Source organism: Thermochaetoides thermophila, assembly GCF_000221225.1.
Source record: "Thermochaetoides thermophila DSM 1495 unplaced genomic scaffold scf7180000011821, whole genome shotgun sequence".
In the NCBI taxonomy this organism is placed as follows: domain Eukaryota; kingdom Fungi; phylum Ascomycota; class Sordariomycetes; order Sordariales; family Chaetomiaceae; genus Thermochaetoides; species Thermochaetoides thermophila.
Window position 1 is genome coordinate 383587 of NW_006383037.1, and position 18924 is coordinate 402510.

The window sequence follows — 18924 nt, forward strand, 5'->3', positions numbered from 1 at the left end:
TCTCTTGATTCGCGGACACCGTTTTGTCATATCCTTACCCCTCATATCGATCCTTTGTCGGTAATTATCCATTACGCTGAGTGCATAATATCGGGGAAGAGATAGCCCAGCGAAAAAAAAGACCATCCAATTCACCAGTCACTTCTGTCTCCTTGGCGTACCCTTCTTCTCTCTCTCTCCCATTCTGGCTAAGACTTTCAGCAACATGCACGCAGACAGAGGGAGAAGGATGGCGAAGGAAAGCAGCAGGGCCAGTGACGCGATGTTGCTATTAAGGAACCTCTTACGTTTCTTCCTCCATTTTTACGCCTACACCCTCCCGGCACGGCCAACCTGCAGGATTTCACCCGTCGGGCGGTCCTCTGCGCGCAGGACGGGCCAGGAAGCACCGTCGGCCTTGGCAAGGGACACCTCCAGCTTTGTCCCCAGGACCTTGAAGGTCGACTTGGCAGGATCAATGGCACCCCACAGCTGCACCAACTTCTTATACCGCTTGACGGGGGTGTCGGTAGTCCGCAGGTCAAGATCAACAGCCCGATCCTGGAACTCAACCTTGGCCTTGTCCTTGTCGATCTTCTTGAGGAAGAATGAGGCGATCACGGAAGTCTGAGTCTGGTAGAAGTCGGTCCTGCAGAACAGCCAATTGTGTCAGACCGGTGTGAGCGCGCACGTGAAACGGTTGGAGAAACATCCTTCTTTTCGGCCAGCCATACGGCGTCTTTCCGCAGAGATGCAGGCACAGCCTGCCTTGGCCTTCTCTTGGCTGTTGTCTCGGAGCCATAAGATCCACGAGAGATCCGCGACCAGCTGGCTGCCAAGGACGTCTCGGGGGACACAAAACAACACAAACATGACAAAAAAAACTCACCTCACAGTGTCTAGAACCTCCTCGCCGTCGGCATTGGTGTTCTTGTTCTTATCCTTGTTGCCGCTGCCGACAAACAGGTGGCGGTTCTTGGTCTTGCAGCCCTCGATCTTCATGAACTGATCAAACTCCAGCACGCGCCGCTTGCAGCAGGTGTAGCCCTTGCTGCCCTCGTGGAAGATTGGCGCGCCCGGATGATGCACACACTTCTCGTCCTCGCGGCTGCTGCCCTTCTTGTAGACGGCACCGCAACCGCGCCGCCGGCATACCTGGCCGTCGGGAATTTCGATGGACGGGTCATCATCCTCGGACTCGGGCGGCGGAGGAGGGGGCGTGGGGATGTGCTGCGGCTGGGATATGGGCGCGCGTTTCGGGGGCGGAGGAAGTTCTGAAGCGGCGGTTGCAGCGGCCACGGCGGCCGGGTCGGCTTCCCTCTTCTCGATCGGCGGCGGCACATCCGTCGTGCTGTGCTTGCCCTCGGTGCAGGGCGGGATGGCCATGAACTCCTCGAAGGTCAGGACACGCGGCTTGCAACATTTCCATCCTGCAGGCCGGGAGGCAGATACGCCGTGGTTAGCTTGGCGAACTGTGCCGTGACGGGCGACCTATGGCTACCAGCCAAGTGCGGCAGTCTCTTGTCGCACATATGGCCTCACGCACCTTTCTGTCCCTCGTGGAAAATGGGAGGGCCGGGGTGGTAGCGGCAGACCTCATCGGGGTCGGTGAAGAGCTTTCCACAGCCCTGGTGGACGCACTTCTGGGCCTCTGCCTGAGCCATTGTAATGATGTAAGTGGTCGACGGCGGAGAGAAGGATGTGAGACTATCAGATTCGGGATGCAGATAGCGGTGCAGCAGAGGCGAGAAACGAAGATGTCAAAGAGACCTGGGCAGCGTGGGACACGCCCTCTTTGTGATCCGCAGGAGGACAGAAAGGCGGCGAACGGTCGTTGGTTGGCCGTCGGGTCGCAAACAAATAACTGGGCTGCTTGTTGGCAGACCTAGGACCTAGAGCGCGATTGGCGTGTGGAATGTGGGCAACAATGTTTGGTTCTTTCTGGTCCTTCCTGGTCCTGTGTGGAAGGCCGCTCGAAGAAGATCGAAGCTTTGCCATCCCATCCAAGAAGGTGGGGGCGGGGAGCCGGGGAGCCTCCACAAGGGGTGCTGCACGCAACCCTGCCGCCGCTAAGCTTGTTTAGGTTTAGCGAGCATCTCAAACACAAAACCCTGGTCCTAACCCTGGTTTCAATCCTGTCTGTTCGGCAGGTCTGCACGCGACATCTTCCACCTCGCCGGCTCCATCGCACTTGTTCCGAGAGATGGTCTGATGTGAGCGTCGGTCCTCCCATCATAAACGACCTCAATTCTCAACAACTTGCCTACGCCCACGCCTCTGACAATGCTGCGTGTTACCAATCGGCTGCTGCAGTCGTGCCGCATCACGCTCTTCACGCGCGCCAACTGCGGCCTCTGCTCCCAGGCCAAGTCCGTCCTTTCTGATGTCTGGGACCAACGCCCGTTTGTGTACAAGGAAGTCGACATCATTGCCCCGGAGGCAAAGGGCTGGCGTGACCTGTACGAGTTCGATGTGCCTGTTGTAAGTTTGAATTATCCGAAATGAGCTCTCTCATAGCTACGTGGGTGCTCAACCTTCTTAGATTCACATCAGCAAGGCCGATGCTCCTGAGGAGGACCCCAAGCAGTCGTCTAAGGCCGTGAAGTTGATGCACCGCCTGAAGGTTGAGGAAGTCATGGCTAAGATGGACGTTGTCGAGGGAAAACAGTCGTGATCCTCAGAGTGCTCAGCATCCGATGAACTATCCAAGATTTCCGACTCGCCTTGGCTATCAACCCTGGACAGCACTTCGTAGTCACACATGGCGCTACGCCGACCATCTCTCGGTCACCAAAACGCACAGGATATACAAGGCATCTGCGAAACCTAGCTATCTTGGCAACAAGACTCTTCTCTTCTCGTGTCCTCTGACCAATGTCACTTACTCCGACGCCCCGCTCGCCACGTTCAACGCCCCCGTCACAGCAGCGCTCAGAGCCGTATAATCCGTCGCCACGCTAACCATGTGAAACCCCATGTCGGCATACTGCTTCGCCTGTTCTCCCGAAGTGCAGTAGATGCCACATTTCTTGCCCGCAGCGTTGGCCGCTTTGAGGATCCGCGCGATCGCCGCGTCCAATTCTGGGTCCATCCGGCCGTTGATGATGGGGTGTCCAATGTTGTTGCCCAGGTCGAAGGGTCCGACGAATAGAGCGTCGACTAGCGGGGCGATGGCCTCGACTGCGTTGAGGGCCTCTTGTGTTTCGATTTGTACCATGGTCAGTAGGCTGTCGTTGGCTTGCTCGAGATACTCGGTCAATGTGAGGCCTGCCTCGAAGGTTTGTGGTGCGATAGGCGACCCGAAGCCGCGTGTCCCCTGGGGAGGGAACTTGGCTGCGGAAACAACTGCCTTGACCTCTTCAACCGTCCGAATAAGTGGGATTAGTATCTCGATGTGTCAGTGTTAGCGAGGTCGATCATGTCCTAGGGAGGAAAGCTCTCTTACCCCATGTGCACCGGAATCCAAGGCCCCTGAGGAGAATCAGCATTGGAACAATGTGTCTCCCCGAATACTTCGGCGGTGTTCATGGTAGGGTTGAATGCTCACTCTTGATCATCCATGGCTGCATATCCGGAATCCGCACAACGGGTGAGACTCCCAAGGCGGCGATGGCAGGGACTGCTTCATGCATAGCGGCATCTGAGTGCGTTATTGACCCTTTCTACATAATTCGAGAAGAAACCAAGCTCTCATACCATCAATATTGCCATGCTCGCAATCTACCAACACCCAATCTGCCCCTGATCGTGCCAAGATTCTAGAGACGTTGGCTCCCGGCAACATCTGCCATACACCGAACGCAGGCCGTTTCCCTTCGGCAAAGACCTGCTTTAGCTTGCTGGAACGGAACATCTTTGAGCTTGCATCCATGGTGTTTGTCGAACTCGATAGTAGTCGTCGAGGCTGACTTGCTGCAACCAGTTGTCCAGCAGGGAGATGGGAGCACGTATTCGACCGTTGCAGATATGCTGACCAGTGCCAAAGGCGAATCGCTGAGCGAGTCATGACGGTTTGCTGAAATGGGCTGTTCTCAGGAGAAAGTAAACAAAACATGGACCGGGCGAGCTACGGCAACAGGATGACGGAGTCCCCTCCGGAAGTTGCAGTGGAGAACGAGGAGTTCCCCCACATTTTGAGCCCAACCTAGTGATGTGATTTGACAGTGTCGGGGTTCAGTCTAAGGCAGTGTGACTGGTTCATTGGATATATCAACATGACGACTGAGAAAACAGACAACAGGTTAACTCTTTGTCAAGAGTTGATTGATCATAGTTTAAACCATGCCATGTCTCTTCAATTTTCATTCATGGTTTCGATTATCCTGACGCTCTTACACGCACCAGTTCATGTGCTCCTAACGTTGAAACTGAGATCAGGCTCACTCTTAGCTGGAAGTTGAACTCCATATCAGAGAGTAGACTGTATATTTCTTGACACCCAATGATATCAGACAAGAGCAAGCATCAACTGGCTACTATATTGAGTTTTTCTCTCCATCCCTAACACCCCGATTACTCAATACTTGCTTATATCGATAGTGTGTTGACGCACGGTCCACCCTCCCGATAAGAGCTCGCCATGGTGATAAGGTGCATGCATCAGTGAATGATTCGAGAGCAGAAAGCACTCCAAACTAAGCTCCTGGCCAACCACTCAGTAACGAGACGAAGTGAAAAAGTTCTGGCGACACGTGCAACAATTCTCGTTCCACGAGCTGTGAACCTTAATAGCAGCTTTTCAAGCATCACAGTTCTCTCATCACAGCATCCATCCACAAAGGAACTGGAAAGCCAGCGGCTTTCTCTTGCTAGGCTGTTCGCACAGCTCGAGGTTGGAGCTCGACTTTCCTCTGTAGTGTGCTGGGATTTCGGCCCTCTGGACGCGTCTTCAGTCTGGTTGAATATCGGTTAGCCAGCAATCTTATCCTGTCACCATCTCGTCTACTCTTGAGATAGAACAGATCAATCGCCTGTTCTTAAGATGTCGGCTCTCAACGCTTACATTGACAGTAAGTCCCCTTTCGTGTCGCTTCGCTCTGTCGCTGGCCCCTCCCCACCCATCTTGCCTGGATTCCAAACCAACTGGTTTTGCCAATTCTGACGGTCTGTGAACAGAGAAGGTGTGTGTCATTACAATTGAGGGCCGCACCATTGTTGGCACGCTGGTTGCCCATGACCACAATACCAACATTGTAAGCTTTGTCCATACATACCAAGTGTTATCACTTCACTTAGTGTACAGCAACTAACATGACAACCTACAGGTGCTAAAGGGCGCAGTTGAGCGCGTTATCCGTACCCCTGACGATCCCGAGCCCTCTGTCGAGGTGCCTCTTGGCCTCTACATGATTCGCGGCGACACCGTCTGTGTGGTTGGTCACGTTGACGAGCCCCTTGATGCCAGTATTGACTGGACCAAAGTCAAGGGTGCTGTGATTGGCACCACGAAGCACTGATATGGTGCTCTTAGGTCAACACACCAAGTGCTCAGATGGCGCAGGCCAACATGGAAATCCCGGGAGGGTCCACCGCTGGGCCTGCGGCTTAGCCCAGTTCCGGGTCAAAGTGAATGGTCAGCAAGAGGTGGAAACCGCGACTATGGGGTGAGACCCTAGGTCTGGGGAATGAGGTGGAGAATGGCTGGTCTAAACCGGCATGTTGGTGACATTCCGCCGCTGGGTACGCCTCTCTTGTCGCGATCTTCTTACAACGAAACTCCGCTGACCCGGGAAGAAGATAAGGCGGGATGCCAAGGACAAGTCCATTCGGTAGGCTTGTCCTTTTCTTTCTACTAGAGCCATGATACCCAAGTGCAGAATGCGAATTAAGAATTCCATCACCTCCCAAGTCTATCAACAAAGGACCCAATCCTTTATGTAACTCCGCTGCTCACGCAAAAATCTTGTTCAGCAACACATCCGCAAATATCTTCTCCCCAGGCGACTGCACCATCCTGTTGATGCGGTTCCCCTTGCGCGGGCTCAACCAACCCATCTTATCACCAGGCACCTCATCCAGCTTCACTGTCACGGCCTCTATCGGATCCTGTGGATGCGTCTCGATGGTGCTCTCATCTGGCCTAGCCCGGTTACGGCGATCGATGACGTGCATGCCTCGCGTCCATTGGCCACACGTCTCGACGCGGATGTCCTCCGGCTTAGGGACTGTCTTCCACTTTGGATCATCATGCGTCAACATGTACCAGACGCAAAGCGGGTCGTGAAGCGAAAGCCCCTCGTTGTGGCCCTCGCCGAGCATCTGGTCGATTTTGTTGAACGTGCCGGTCAGGAAGGTCTCGGTCCATTGTGCCAGTGGGCTGCCGGCCTCGATAAGTGGCATAACCTTGGCGTTGAACTGCTCGCGGAAGAGTTCATGAGGTGTCGTGATGTCCAGAGGGAAGAGGGTTAGTTTCAGACGGCGGGAGAGTTTCTCGGGGTATGGAGGAAGCGATTTCTCGCTGAAGGCGGGTGGCATGGTCGATGAGGGGGTGGGCGAAGTGAGGGCGTAGACACGGGCTGCAGCGATTGCATCCGCTGTGCAGTTGAACTCGCCGTAGGGAGTAACGTTGCCCTCGACATGCACCGCGCCGCCCATCACAACAAGCTCCTTGACGCGAAGGAATGTCTCAGGATCCTCGGCGGCGGCGAGGGCCACATTGGTCAAAGGGCCAACGCAGACGATGGTTACGCTGTCCTCAGGCTCTTCACGCAGGATACGGAGCATCTCCTTGTAGGAAGGGGTCTTGCTTGGGGTGAAGTAGCGGGAGAAGGTGGGAGGTTCAGAGATAGGAACAGATCCATTATCTTCAAAGAGAGTGCGCCAGGTCTCGGCGGGGCTCAGATGGGGGTGCTGTGATGGTTAGAATATGTAACCATAGGGGATCTATGGTGAACCTACCTTATCATGAACGCCATGAAGGCCATCAGAGCCGTCTTGATGTTGTGTTAGTCTCCGGCCTCTAGTTCAATATGAGTGTCCAAGGGCCCTTACGGAAGTAGTCAGCCACCAGCTCCTCATCCTCAAGAGCATGCTCAGCACCAACAGCCACAATAGGCTTGTAAGCATTCAGGGCGCCATAAACAGGTTTGCCATTGGCCTCACGCCAGGCCATCTCCTTCTCCAGGACGTGGAAGAGGGCAACGACGTTGCGAAGACACCTAGTAACATTCTGTTAGACATAGATATGTACCATTGTGGCACACGGAGCTGCCGAGAATCCAAAAAAAATTCATCAAGATATAAAGGTAACACTGTCGTACTTTTGTCGTGGGACATTGCCATATGTGACCGAGATCATGAGCACCTCGAGCTCCTCAGGTGAGGCGCTGAGGGCCAGCAGCAAGGCCAGGACATCATCGACACCTACGTTGAGATGTCAGCCAGATTGCTAATGAGATATGAAACTCCAGATGTGATTTACCTGGGTCAGTATCAATAATGATGCGGTTCTTGGGTGCCATGATGGTTGACAGCGGAAAGAGAGATACAAGTGCGGGGTTCTGAGGGGCAGGGTCACAGAAGCAAGGGGTTCTCAGTGGTAGCGGTCTCGAGATGAAGAAACGAGCCGACACCACAGAGCGCGGCAGTTGTACAGACTGGTGGCTAAAAGAGGTTTGTGTGGGAAAAAACGGTAGTTTCTGATAAAGACTCAAGACCTCGTCACCCCGTCTCAGTACTGTTAAGAAGGATCACAGGTTCAGACCTGCGGTCCCCGTTAGGCAGGTCGTTGAACAGGCGTTAGCGCCCTCTCCACTGTGAACCCTGATCGGCTGGGTGGGGATCCATGTCCTCCCGTTGGCCGCAGGCAGGCCTGGTATCGAGGCATCTGGCCGGCTGCTGCAGCCTTCCGCGCCTCACGCAAATTTCTGGGCGCTCCTGTTACAGCACGGAATTTAAGATGTTTCTGGGTTGGAATCTTGGCATTATTACTAGTTTTTGAGATGGAAGAGTTGGGGCAATGAGGTCTTTACAGGGCTGAAAGGAAACTCTGTCAGCCCCTCTTCAAAGTACCTCCCTCTATGGATTGCATACAATTATACCCTTTCTCCCTTTGGTGATCAGGATCTGATTTTCCGATCTCGGTTACACATATGATAGAAAGCCCTCAATGTTAAATAAGACTGTTTATCAGGCCTATCAATGGAAGCCGGTCAAGCTCACTTGGATACCGTGGAATTGGGCCGCAGCCTTTGCTGAAGAAGCATGCATCAGCCATCCACTGCAGGAGACCTGCAGAACCCCTTACATTTCAGCCAAATTTGGGGTTTGACAATGGCTGTAGTTGTGGGTTTCTTCGGCTCACTGATGTTCCTTTCTGGCGCAGACCAGTTACACATCGAAATAATCAAAGTAAAAAAGGCAGCTGCTTTGCTGCCTCTCGAAGACTTGCGACAACTGTCAATCTCACAGAGTGCCAAATCACGTGCAGCGATGCTGCCAAGATCGCTAGTTCGCAGTCGTGCCTGCAACCCCCTGTCAGCGGCAACTTTTCCGTCAGATTGACTGGGGCCTGATTCCACGTTGCGAATGCAGGAGGCGCCGAACTTCTGGACACCTTTCGCCTGCACGCACTGTCGTGTTCGAGAGTCCACGGCCTCGACTCCTCGAGCATCACCACACGCGCAACACACTGGCCCCTTTCTCTCTGCCTTCTCCTTCAATTCACCCCCAACAGTTCCAGGCCACCAATATTGATCTTTTTTTGATACCCTTAAACACGTCAACAATAGCTGTCACTGGCCTTGTCGGTGCTTTCCCCCCAAATCCCAAAGCCTCACCTGGCTCCCTGTACCCTGTGCCACCGCTTCGAGGTCCTCTTCATCGGTCATCCATCGAGCATCGTGATCTACCATCTGCTTCCTGCGCGAATTGAGGTCTCACACGCGCATTGCAGCTTCTGAACACATTCTTACAGGCTAGCGCAACTGTGACCTTTTGATCACTGCGCTACCCCTCTCCCTCGTGGTCTAACTTCCTCCGACTATCTTCGGGACGTGTAGTCCTTACAATTCATCACAATGGGTGCTGCAGTGTCCACTTTGGTCGGCTGGACCGTCGTCATCGGGTGTATCTACATTGTTGGCTTCGGCCTTCCGGGCAAGAAGAAGACCCGCGAGTCTTTGCGCGGCTCCCAGCGTCACCGCCTAGAAGAGAAGCAGCACACTCAGCATCGTAAGGAGCCCAAGGAAAAGGCCAAGAGGCAACGAGTCGAGTCCTTCAACAAGGATGCTGAGAAGACGCGGACACAAAAGCCTGCTTCCGTGCCAGTTCAGGCCGTTGTTGACACCAGCTCTGATGACGAAGTCGATAACCGCGAGTTCGCTCGGCAATTGGCCAGCGTAAAGCAGGGCACTAGCCTTAATGCACCCAAAAAGAGTGACGAGAAGCGCACAAAGTCGGTCAAGCAGTCACGTGCTCAGGTCTTTGACGACGAAGACGACAAGGCCAAGGCGGTCTCTGCCCCTTCCTCGACCGCTGGTGTCGATGCCGACGATGACGAGTCGTCCACTCCCTCTCCCGAGGTCCGGGCCGTCGATGCTGGCGATGTCAGCGACATGCTCGAGCCCAAGCCCGCTGGTCCGTCGGTTCTGCGTCTGACCGACACTGACAAGGTCAAGCCGAAGAAGGAGAAGAAGGCCAAGACGCCGGAGAAGACTGAGACTAAGAAGCAGCGTCAGAACCGCAAGAAGGCCGAGGCCGAGAAGGCCCTGCGCGAGGAGAACGAGAAGCAGAGGAAGGCCGATATGGAGGCCCAGCGGCGACAAGCTCGCATCGCGGAAGGCCGTCCTGCTAAGGATGGTTCTACTTTCCAGGCGCAGCAACAGGCCAATGCCTGGACCAGCAACGGCACCAAGGACAGCCCGAGCAGCAATGCCACCAACGGCGAGTTCGTGCCCGTGCAGCCCCTCGACACTTTCGACTCTGGTAGCTTCACCGACGTCTCGGTCCCCAAGAGTACCTCGACCCCGGCCAAGAGCACGGCCCCTGCTGCTGACAACTGGATTGCCTCGCTTCCATCTGAGGAGGAGCAGATGGAAATGCTCCGCGAAGAGGAGGCCTGGAGTACTGTTACCACCAAGAAGTCTCGCGGCAAGAAGAAGGAGGCGGCCGCTGCTGCCGCGACTACCGAGAGCGCTGTCGATTCGGAGCCCACTGTCGTTCAGGGCAAGACTGTGGCCAATAAGCTTGCTGCAAATAGCGCTGCTGCCCCGGCTCCTAAGGCTAACAAGCCGAAGAAGCCTGCCATCTCTCAGCCCTCGGCTTTCGCTGCCCTCAGCACGGACGATGAGAACATTGAGAATGAATGGGATGTCTGAATGATAATCGATTTGTGCAGCTCACCCACTGTCCTCGGGCCTCTAGAGCTTTATTAGCTTTCATGAGGCAATGCCATGACCCCAGATCCGAGCCATTGTGTCCTTTCTTCATCTCTAACAGGGACAAGGATAACGAGACCAACGTCTGTACATTACTCTTTTAAGCGGCATGGCAGAAAAAAGATGCCTTTATGAGCTTTAGCCTTTTTTTTTTTTGCTCAGTTTATCTCTTTTTCATTTCTCTTGCTCTCCTTTCCTACTGGAACGTTCTTCGTATGAAATTTTTTTCTGGACTTCTTTTCTTCGGTTCTATTCTCGACTACCTATAGTTACAACCCTATCATACGGCGGTGGCGATACGTTATGGGATGCTCCTGGGGCTACGGTATATCTGGTCCAGAAAAAAAAAGTGTTGTCCTATCAGATCAGAACGGAGCAACAAAAAGGAGAGAGAACGACAAGATGTGGGCTAACAAGAAAGAGAAAGGATAGTTGGATCTGGGAATGGTGAAGGGGGGGGGGGTCAGCTATTTTCCTTGAACTGTCTAGGCATGGCACTGGGATAGGAAATGAAACTGGACTGGAGGGGCGATTAGTATCTACAATTCGATTCAGTGATTTGTCCCGACAGACAGAAATGGATGGATGGTTTGGTTCTTGATAAGGAAAGGGTCAGAAGTGGAAGAAGATTCGCTGTCAGGGTGTGAATGTAATAGCTGGCCTGGATGGGTACGACTTATAACCGGCTGGCATACCTGGCATTTGGGCAATGGTGATGAATAGGGTGATGGATGTGTATAGAGACAGCTGCTTAACTTGCTGGCTCGGAATGAAGCTTCGTTAATGGGGTGCAGATGTTGGCTTTTGGCTTGACCATCGTGATTCTGATATCCCTTGCATTATGTACTCCCTGAGTGATTGGTATTAGCACTCTAACTGATGTGTTTGCGACAAGTCGAACTGCATGCTTATAATAACTGGCGATAGTTGTCACCTGCACAGCCCCAGGCTGAGTTATGCTGAGCTGCCCATCCTCAGGGGCTAAGTAACATAGGACTGCAGCCAGGACAGGTAGCTACTCGTGTGAGAAATATGTGCGACACTTCCCATAAGATAGTGTAGAACTGCATGATAATCCAATAACCCATATCTTGACAGCCAATACAGTACGCTTTGTTTGTTTTTTTTTTTTTGTTCTCTTTCAGCAATCTGCCTTTTGAACATAGGTTTCCCTGTACGATCTCTCTACAAACACTAGTTGTTGTTGAAGGACGCATCTTCCTAGAAGCTAGCGCTACGACGCAAATGGACTTTGCGCTTCCCACTTCCTCTCCAGACAGGTGGGCTGGTGGAACACACTGACACTGATCTGGCGACTTGGACAAGAGCAATCTTGGTAACGGAGGTGACGATGTTGCCCTGCCAGTGTGGTTGTTACTGACCGCCGCATTTCTCCATTCGCATGTGGAGTTGTCCTCCGCGCAGTACCCATAGTGCAGTCCAGGTACCAAAAGACGAGACCCTGTAGAAATCTTGTCATCAGTCCTCCACGGTTTGTAATGCCAAGTGATGTCCTTGTGTAGCTTTGAACACCAGCTGAAAGGTTGTGTCACCTGTCGAACATAATAAGTGAAGTACATGTTTCGATGACGGGCTGATCTGATCTCCGATCCCTTGATCACAATTCGAAATCGAAAGAAGGCCGCCCCCCTTACCCCCGATGAGGGGCCTTAGCAACGGACACGCATAGTCTCCATCTCCTACCATCAGCCCGACGAACAGCTAAGGAAACTAGATAAACTCCGATAAACACTAACAAGAGGGGAAAGCGCTAGAAACAAAAACAGAACCAGGAAGAAGAAGGCCTGTCTGCTTGGCTGCAGCGTTGGTGCAGAAGAAGGGTCGTTGGAAGAAGACAAAACGTACAACGGGCGGACATCACCGGCGAAGAACCCGAAACCACTCATCTTTCGAACTACATGCCCCCTTGTACCCCTGTCCAACCTGGGCAAATCCTCCCCACATCATTGGTCCCCTCTGATTTTAGCGTCACGGAACCGGCGAGCGGGATGTGTGCGTTTGGTTCTCTTGCACCACACCTGCCCAGTGCCCACACCCCCTGACAGCCTCTTGCCAGTGGCAGTGCCCCTGGGGCTTAGGATTTGGGCGAGCCAGTCCATCCCCATTGTGGACGTCCTAGGATGATGTTCGTCTCGCTCCGCCATGTGGGTTTTATTTTTGTTATTTTTTTTTTCATTTCGTTCTCAGGGCCAATGTGGTTGTTTGTGGAAGTGGAAGAGAGACAGGGCACTGGAAATTAACGGAGATTCTGATCGCATGGCAGACATGGGGTGTGCTATGGATGACACAGCCCATGCAACACCCCTTCCCTCCTCTTCCTTTCCCCGAATAGAACGATTCTAGCAACACTGCCAATGTGAGAGGTGTGGGGGGGTGTGGTTTCATTACACTTCATTGAAATGGAACGTTGATCCTCACTCTCTCACGCCTTCCGTCCCCCGCATTCTTGGTTTCTCTCTCCTCTCTCTCCCTTTCTTGAGAGCTTTGCTGCTCCTTTTTTTTGTTGCCGTCGCGTTCAGTCGTCATTGGGTGACTGACGCTGCTGCAGTGCTGCTGCATCATCTTCTAAAGGAGTGAATTTCTTTTTGATTCTTTGGTCTTTGTTGCCTTTCATTCGATTCACCCATCATCTGGCCGCTTAATACTGGCCGGACTTCGTTATCTATACGACTTGGTTTCTCATCAAGGGGGGTTTTCTGTTTTGTTTCTGTTTCCTCACTTCCCCGGTGAGAGTTCATCTCCGGAGGACAGACAACACACTCAGAAGCACGCCACGTCTATCACCTATCTCCGATCCCCGTGCATCCTTGTCCCGAGTTCCGAACCCCACGAGTAGGCTCGACTGCGTGCGTTAGTGTGCGATTGGGTGTATAGCCATTCGAGGAGAGGGGTAGAGGCATTTTGGAATTGCGAAGGAGTAACATTTTCCTGATATTCCTTCCTTGGCTTGCATCTTCCCCACAGATCTGGGCTCAAACCTGGCCATCCCGCGATCGCTCGCTACCGCTTAAACCCGCCTGGGCCGATGGGTAGAATCGAGGGACCATTGTCACCACCGTCCTGTCCCTGACACCTGACCGTCGATCCACCCGAAGTAAAGAGGGATTGCCACGTCACGGGAAAGGGAACCCAGCTGGGGGAAGGAGATTCATTGTTTATCGAAATAGGATATATGACCTCGGCATAGGCAACGCGCGTGTGTTCCCTCCCTCCCCGAGACACCCATCTCAATCCACACAACATATATATTGCTGTGGGCTACCACAACCACCAACCAGCCAGCAGCTCGTGCTGGCCATGTCGTACTTTGGCGCGCTTCAGTCCGCCCTCTTCTACTTCCTAGCCTGCACGCCATGTTACAATCTAGCTCACGTGTACAAGACGCGAAAGGAGGCGAAAAGGGAGCGGGAGATCAAGGCCCGTCTGGTCACCGAACAACCGCATCTGTATCGACACCCCGATCCGTTCCATACGAACCCGTACTGGGAAGAAGAGATTCGTCTGGGTCCCCATCCGCCAACTAAGAAGAGGAAAGGGTCAGATGGATTCGGAAGCAAACGAAGTCTCAGCCAAAGGAGGCTGACCGTTGCCAGCCGTGATGGCCGGCCTAGTACCGGCGCCGGGAGTAGCGTCCTGGTTAGCATGACTGAGCTCAACAGCCCGCGACCTTCTACGAGCCCGACTCTCACCCCCGGCCTGTCGAGTTCCCCAACCGTCGTACAAGACGATGGGCCCGCTAGCCCAACCCTCAGCAAAACTGCCTCGATAGCCACCACCACAACAGACATGTACACCCGCCGATACCAGCGCGAAGACGAAGAACTCTGGGGCCACGAGTCCTCCTCCACATCCTGGTCTGCCCCGGGGCACCGCCTCATGGACGCCATCAAACACGCGGGCAGCACAGCGGGAAGATACATGGAGTCTAAGCTTGGCGGCGGCTCATCATCGCCCCGCTCTTCCAAGGCAGTGACCGATGAGGATAGATACAACTTCTACTTCGCCCCGCGCAACCCGCCCGTCAACGAATACCATCCCCCCGTGGTCAGCTCGCGCCCCATGCGCAAGGATGAGCTGAAATGGATGTTGCAGCCGCCGCCGCCGGCGAAGTTCATGGATGGGAAGGTGCCCGTGAGTCGGAGCGCAAGTACCATGAGTGTGGCGTCTTCGGTTGCGACGAGGAGGACGCTCAACGGGCAGGGGAGCGTGAGGGAACCAAACAGGTCGATGGGGTCGTTGAATCGGGTTGCGAGTGAGAAGGGACGGGTGAGGAGTGCGAGTACGGGGGAGAAATCCTCGGTTGGGAATAGTGAAGTTGGGGAGAATGCCACTGGTGCTGCGAAGGAGAAGGATCTGAGGTCGGTGTCGACACCCTCGCCTACAAAGAGCAGGAGTAGCAACAGCAACAGGAGTTCTATGAGGAGGAGAAGGAGGGCAGGGACGGCTGGGTCGGGTTCGATCAGGTCACCTTCGATGAGGTGCCAAAGAAGAAGAAGGAGGGAGACGGTTACCAGCAGGAGTAGCAGTGATGCTGACTCGGAAAGCGATCCAAATTCTGACAGTGAAGATTCTGGGTCCGAAACGAATAACACTAGCTGTAATGCTAGCAGCATTGGAAGGGGGGACTCGAAGGGGAAAGCATCTGTTACTGCCGCGAGGAAGGCGAGGTTATCGACTATCAAGAGCTCAGAAGGGCAAGGGGAGAAGGTTACGCTGGAGGGTAAGGATAAGCACAAGGCGCAGGAGAACCCCTTTGAAAAGGCGGAGGTTGAGGCTAAGAGGGCTGAAGAGGTGAGGTGAAGCATTTCTCACCGAAGTTGGATTGACGCTCATTAAAATCACTTCCGTTTTTTTTTTTTTTTTTGTTTTCTGATTATCTGTTGGGATCGGACTGGGTTGGCGTTACACTACTGGGGCAACATCATGCATCATTGTTATTGCTTGGGTCACGCTCATCATTACATCAGTTGGGTGTTTAAGGGAGTTTTATCCTAAGGACTGGCGTTTGTCATAGCACAGCATGGGTCTACCAATTGCATATAAAAGACTCAAATTATCCATCAAAGCAGCAGCATGCCGTTAGAACTTGCTTGTTGAGTGTCCTCTCGTTTGTTCCGTTTCTTGTTTGAACTCGTGGATAATGGTTTGGTGGTGTACATACGTTTTGGCTCTATCGCTTTATGAGGGTGTTGCTACCGAGAGGCTGTGCCCAGATACCTGCCTTGAAATTGAAAATCCATCCATGTCTTACAGGTCTACATAACACTGGGTATTTGCCGTATAGTTCATTCCATTTGTTTTTTTTTTTGTTGTTATGTTTTGTAAGTTACCCTGAGAACCCGTTCTCATAAACCCAACGTAATAAGTAGACGTATCCGAACTCCGAAAACCATACATCCTTCACCGGGATATCACTTTTGATGCCGTAGCAGGAAGTCAACATCGCCCCCTTTACAGATATAACCCTTCCTCCTCATCCCCCTCCTGAACTCCCAATCGCCGAATCTGCTCCTCAACCCTTCTCCTCAACTCCTCGTCCGAGAGTGACCCGCCCGGCTGCCTCCCCGCGCCTCCCTGCTGTGCCCTCGGCGGATGCATCTCAATAACCCCATCCCTAATAACCCCCGTCTGAAAAGTCCCATCACTCCAAGCAGGGTGACTCCTCTCCCCTGTGCCATTCACCGCTGGCCCAGTCCCATTCGTCGTCGGTGCTTCTTGTTGCTGGGTATTAGGATGCTCGACCACAATCGTCTCGGTATTATCCATCTCGGGGACCACCCTCCTCTCCTCTTCTGCCCTCCGCGCACGCGATTCGAAATCTGTCCAGTTTAGTCCCCGAGACTCAACTTCTGTCCTGAGCAGGCGGATGCGCTCTTGCATCCGCTCGATGACGGCTTCGTTTTCTTTGATGGCATCGATGCAGTCTTGGTCTGGTTCGCATTTATCTTCTTGTGAGGACTGTTGGGAGGAGGAGGGGTTGTTGGGGTCGAGGGCGCGCGCCGTGCCTTCGGCGTAGGGCCGGAGCTGCTCGTTGGAGTAGTCGAGGTGGGCGATGCTATTGCGGAGTTCGAGGAGCTTGGTGAAAAGGGCGTCAGTGGGGAGTTCTTTAAGGGCTGCGGCGAAGCGTGTGGGGGTTATGGGGCGGGCGTCAGCGGACATTTTCGGGGTTGAGATTGGGAGACGACTTGTGAGAATGGGAGGTTCAGGATAGTGAGAGTGGTAATGGCGGGGTTGAAGTTAGCTGTAGTTGAGGAGGAAATTAAAGTCAGGAAACTCGATGTTAGGTCGAAAGCAGTCTGAGTTTTTTTTTTTCCCCAAAGGAGTACCGACTTTAGAATTTGCTTCGATGTTTCCGTTTTGCTCCTTCGAAACATTCGAGATGCAAGCATGACCTTTTGAAAAGTTTCATTGAAGTCTTAAGATTGACGCAAGAAGCTGCCTAAGCTAAGCTGAGGACCCCGCAGTCCTGCCCCACGTTCCGCTCTTGATGGGGTCCATTCCAACCAATCAGAAGAGCCGATTTCTGCGGGTTCGACGCTGGACCCAGGTTCTCGGAGCCGCGATTTTCTCGTCGGCTCAACCTCAATCAACTTCCCCTTAGACAACATTTTCGCCGAAAGACCAGGAGCGACGACCCCCAGGAGCGACGACCCCCAGGACGACGACGCCTCCGTAACTGCCCACGCAGTCCTGCCGCCCTCCAGATAGGCTACCAGTGCATGGACAGACTGCGCGCGGCAGGCGACTGGGCGCCGCCTGATCAGCGACTCCGACAATGACCACTCCCGCCCTACCCGGCCTAGGCGCCCTACGGTCCGGCGTCCAGCTGGCTGCCCGGTCCCTCGAGACCCGGTGTGGCCCGTTTGTGCTGCCGACCGGCACGGTTCCTATCCGATTCTACTCATCCGATCATCACAGACCAACAACGACGCATTCACGACCCAGAGCTACACTACCTACCCAACACCATGCCCCCACCATAATACGTCTGCCCGCCCGGCCAGGACCTTTCCTGCAATGGCGCGGCCTCAAGCTCTTCGGCGGAAACAAAGTCATCACACGCTACATCGATCTACCCCCCGACTACGACGATGCGACCGGCCTACCCTTTGCCCGCGAGGACCTCACAGCTGAGCAAGTGGCCGAGATCTTCGGTCCCCATATCACCGCCGAAGCCGCTAACCAGCTCCTGCGCATCCTACACGGCCGGCGAGTAGCCGGTACGCTCGAGGACCCGACACTGCGCAAGAACACAGCACACTACAGCGCGAAGCACTACAAGCTTGCGCTCGACTACCTACGCAAGACAGTCCACGTCGACGAAGTCATCAACGCCGGCCTGCGCGCCGAAGATGAGCTCGCCGAGATCGAGCGCCAGCGCGAACAGGAAGAACTGGAGAAGGCGACGGCCGAAGCGGTCGCTAAGCTCAAGAAGGAAGCCGCCAGCGTCGCCGCGAAGGTTGCCGACGGCAAGGAAGTGTCTGACGAAGCCCTGCCCCCCGTCACGGTCGAGATTCCCAAGCCGAAGAAGTCCCCCTATGGCGAGAGCGTCGTCGACAGTCTGGTCCGCCACAAAGAAGCCGCTGCTCAGGTCCTCAAAGCCCGCGACGAAGTCGAGAAAAAGAAGCGCGAGCATGAAGAGCGCCACGGCAAAGCCGGCCCGTTGCAGGCCTACGACGAGGCCGCACGCAACCACCCCGTCGCGATCTGGGTCGAGAAGTGGCGCGATCGCGCTACGTCGCCGCTCGAAGCCCCGCCCGAGATGCCCGCTTGGAAACGGATCGGCCCCTCTGCGCTGTTCGCTGCCCTCGTTACGTCTGCCGCGCTCGCCTACGCGATGAACTACCGCCCCAAGAAGCGCGACGAGCGCTGGTTCCCCGACGTTCCGCCTGCTGCAGCGACCGTCGGCGCGTTGATCCTTGCGAACGTACTCGTCTGGATTGCCTGGCACATCCCGCCGTGCTGGCCGATTCTAAACCGGCACTTCTTACTGGACGTAGCCGTTCCCCGCGCGCATGGGGTTCTCACGAGTATGTTCTCGCATCAGGTGTTGGTTAAGCACCTCCTTCCCAACATGGTCGGACTCTGGGTCTTCGGCGTCGGGCTGCACGACGATGTGGGGAGGGGCAACTTCCTCGCTACGTATTTCTCATCGGGTGTGCTGGCCATGCTGGGCACGCTGTGCTATGGCGTCGCGAGTAACACGCTCAATCTTACGTCGTTGGGCGCTTCCGGTGCTATGTATGGCTTGTGCGGCGCGTATCTGTGGATGCATCGGTTGGATCACTTCAAGATTTTTGGGTTCCCCCCGGGGAATAGTGAGGGGATTTCGGGGCTGGTGTTGTTAGCTGTTGCGGGCGGGTTAAATATTGGGTATGCGATGACGCCGATGCGGTTCAAGGTTGATGTTACGTCGCATTTAGTGGGTATGCTGGTAGGTGTGTTGGCGGGGCATTGGATGGAGAAGAAGAGAGAGGAGAAGGGGATGATTCCGGTGTGGAAGGTTAGGAGGGAGAAGGGGTTGAGGAAGGAGGAGGAGCAGAGTTAA

The 18924-nt window shown here is 54.2% G+C and overlaps 9 protein-coding genes across 9 annotated transcripts; 5 read left to right on the forward strand and 4 right to left on the reverse strand.

The window, feature by feature from the left end:
* Positions 1-309: 309 nt before the first annotated feature.
* Positions 310-1643, reverse strand: CTHT_0060070 (uncharacterized protein; the record flags this gene model as incomplete). The annotated part of the gene is made up of 3 exons (XM_006696262.1): positions 310-628; positions 869-1451; positions 1526-1643. The coding sequence occupies 3 exons, from the start codon at positions 1641-1643 to the stop codon at positions 310-312; spliced, it is 1020 nt and encodes a 339-aa protein (XP_006696325.1).
* Positions 1644-2262: 619 nt separating this feature from the next.
* On the forward strand, positions 2263-2653 carry CTHT_0060080 (uncharacterized protein; the record flags this gene model as incomplete). The annotated part of the gene is made up of 2 exons (XM_006696263.1): positions 2263-2460; positions 2522-2653. 2 exons carry the CDS (start codon positions 2263-2265, stop codon positions 2651-2653), a joined length of 330 nt encoding a protein of 109 aa, XP_006696326.1.
* Positions 2654-2860: 207 nt separating this feature from the next.
* Positions 2861-3850, reverse strand: CTHT_0060090 (carbon-carbon lyase-like protein; the record flags this gene model as incomplete). The annotated part of the gene is made up of 4 exons (XM_006696264.1): positions 2861-3367; positions 3425-3450; positions 3527-3619; positions 3676-3850. The coding sequence occupies 4 exons, from the start codon at positions 3848-3850 to the stop codon at positions 2861-2863; spliced, it is 801 nt and encodes a 266-aa protein (XP_006696327.1).
* Positions 3851-4960: 1110 nt separating this feature from the next.
* Positions 4961-5435, forward strand: CTHT_0060100 (U6 snrna-associated sm-like protein; the record flags this gene model as incomplete). The annotated part of the gene is made up of 3 exons (XM_006696265.1): positions 4961-4988; positions 5095-5171; positions 5244-5435. The coding sequence occupies 3 exons, from the start codon at positions 4961-4963 to the stop codon at positions 5433-5435; spliced, it is 297 nt and encodes a 98-aa protein (XP_006696328.1).
* Positions 5436-5868: 433 nt separating this feature from the next.
* CTHT_0060110 (uncharacterized protein) lies at positions 5869-7439 on the reverse strand (the record flags this gene model as incomplete). Its single annotated transcript, XM_006696266.1, has 5 exons — positions 5869-6828; positions 6877-6911; positions 6970-7136; positions 7239-7341; positions 7400-7439. The coding sequence occupies 5 exons, from the start codon at positions 7437-7439 to the stop codon at positions 5869-5871; spliced, it is 1305 nt and encodes a 434-aa protein (XP_006696329.1).
* Positions 7440-8996: 1557 nt separating this feature from the next.
* Positions 8997-10295, forward strand: CTHT_0060120 (uncharacterized protein; the record flags this gene model as incomplete). The annotated part of the gene is made up of 1 exon (XM_006696267.1): positions 8997-10295. One exon carries the CDS (start codon positions 8997-8999, stop codon positions 10293-10295), a length of 1299 nt encoding a protein of 432 aa, XP_006696330.1.
* A 3378-nt stretch (positions 10296-13673) lies between these two features.
* CTHT_0060130 (uncharacterized protein) lies at positions 13674-15176 on the forward strand (the record flags this gene model as incomplete). Its single annotated transcript, XM_006696268.1, has 1 exon — positions 13674-15176. The coding sequence occupies one exon, from the start codon at positions 13674-13676 to the stop codon at positions 15174-15176; it is 1503 nt and encodes a 500-aa protein (XP_006696331.1).
* Positions 15177-15827: 651 nt separating this feature from the next.
* On the reverse strand, positions 15828-16535 carry CTHT_0060140 (uncharacterized protein; the record flags this gene model as incomplete). Its single annotated transcript, XM_006696269.1, has 1 exon — positions 15828-16535. One exon carries the CDS (start codon positions 16533-16535, stop codon positions 15828-15830), a length of 708 nt encoding a protein of 235 aa, XP_006696332.1.
* A 616-nt stretch (positions 16536-17151) lies between these two features.
* On the forward strand, positions 17152-18924 carry CTHT_0060150 (uncharacterized protein; the record flags this gene model as incomplete). The annotated part of the gene is made up of 1 exon (XM_006696270.1): positions 17152-18924. One exon carries the CDS (start codon positions 17152-17154, stop codon positions 18922-18924), a length of 1773 nt encoding a protein of 590 aa, XP_006696333.1.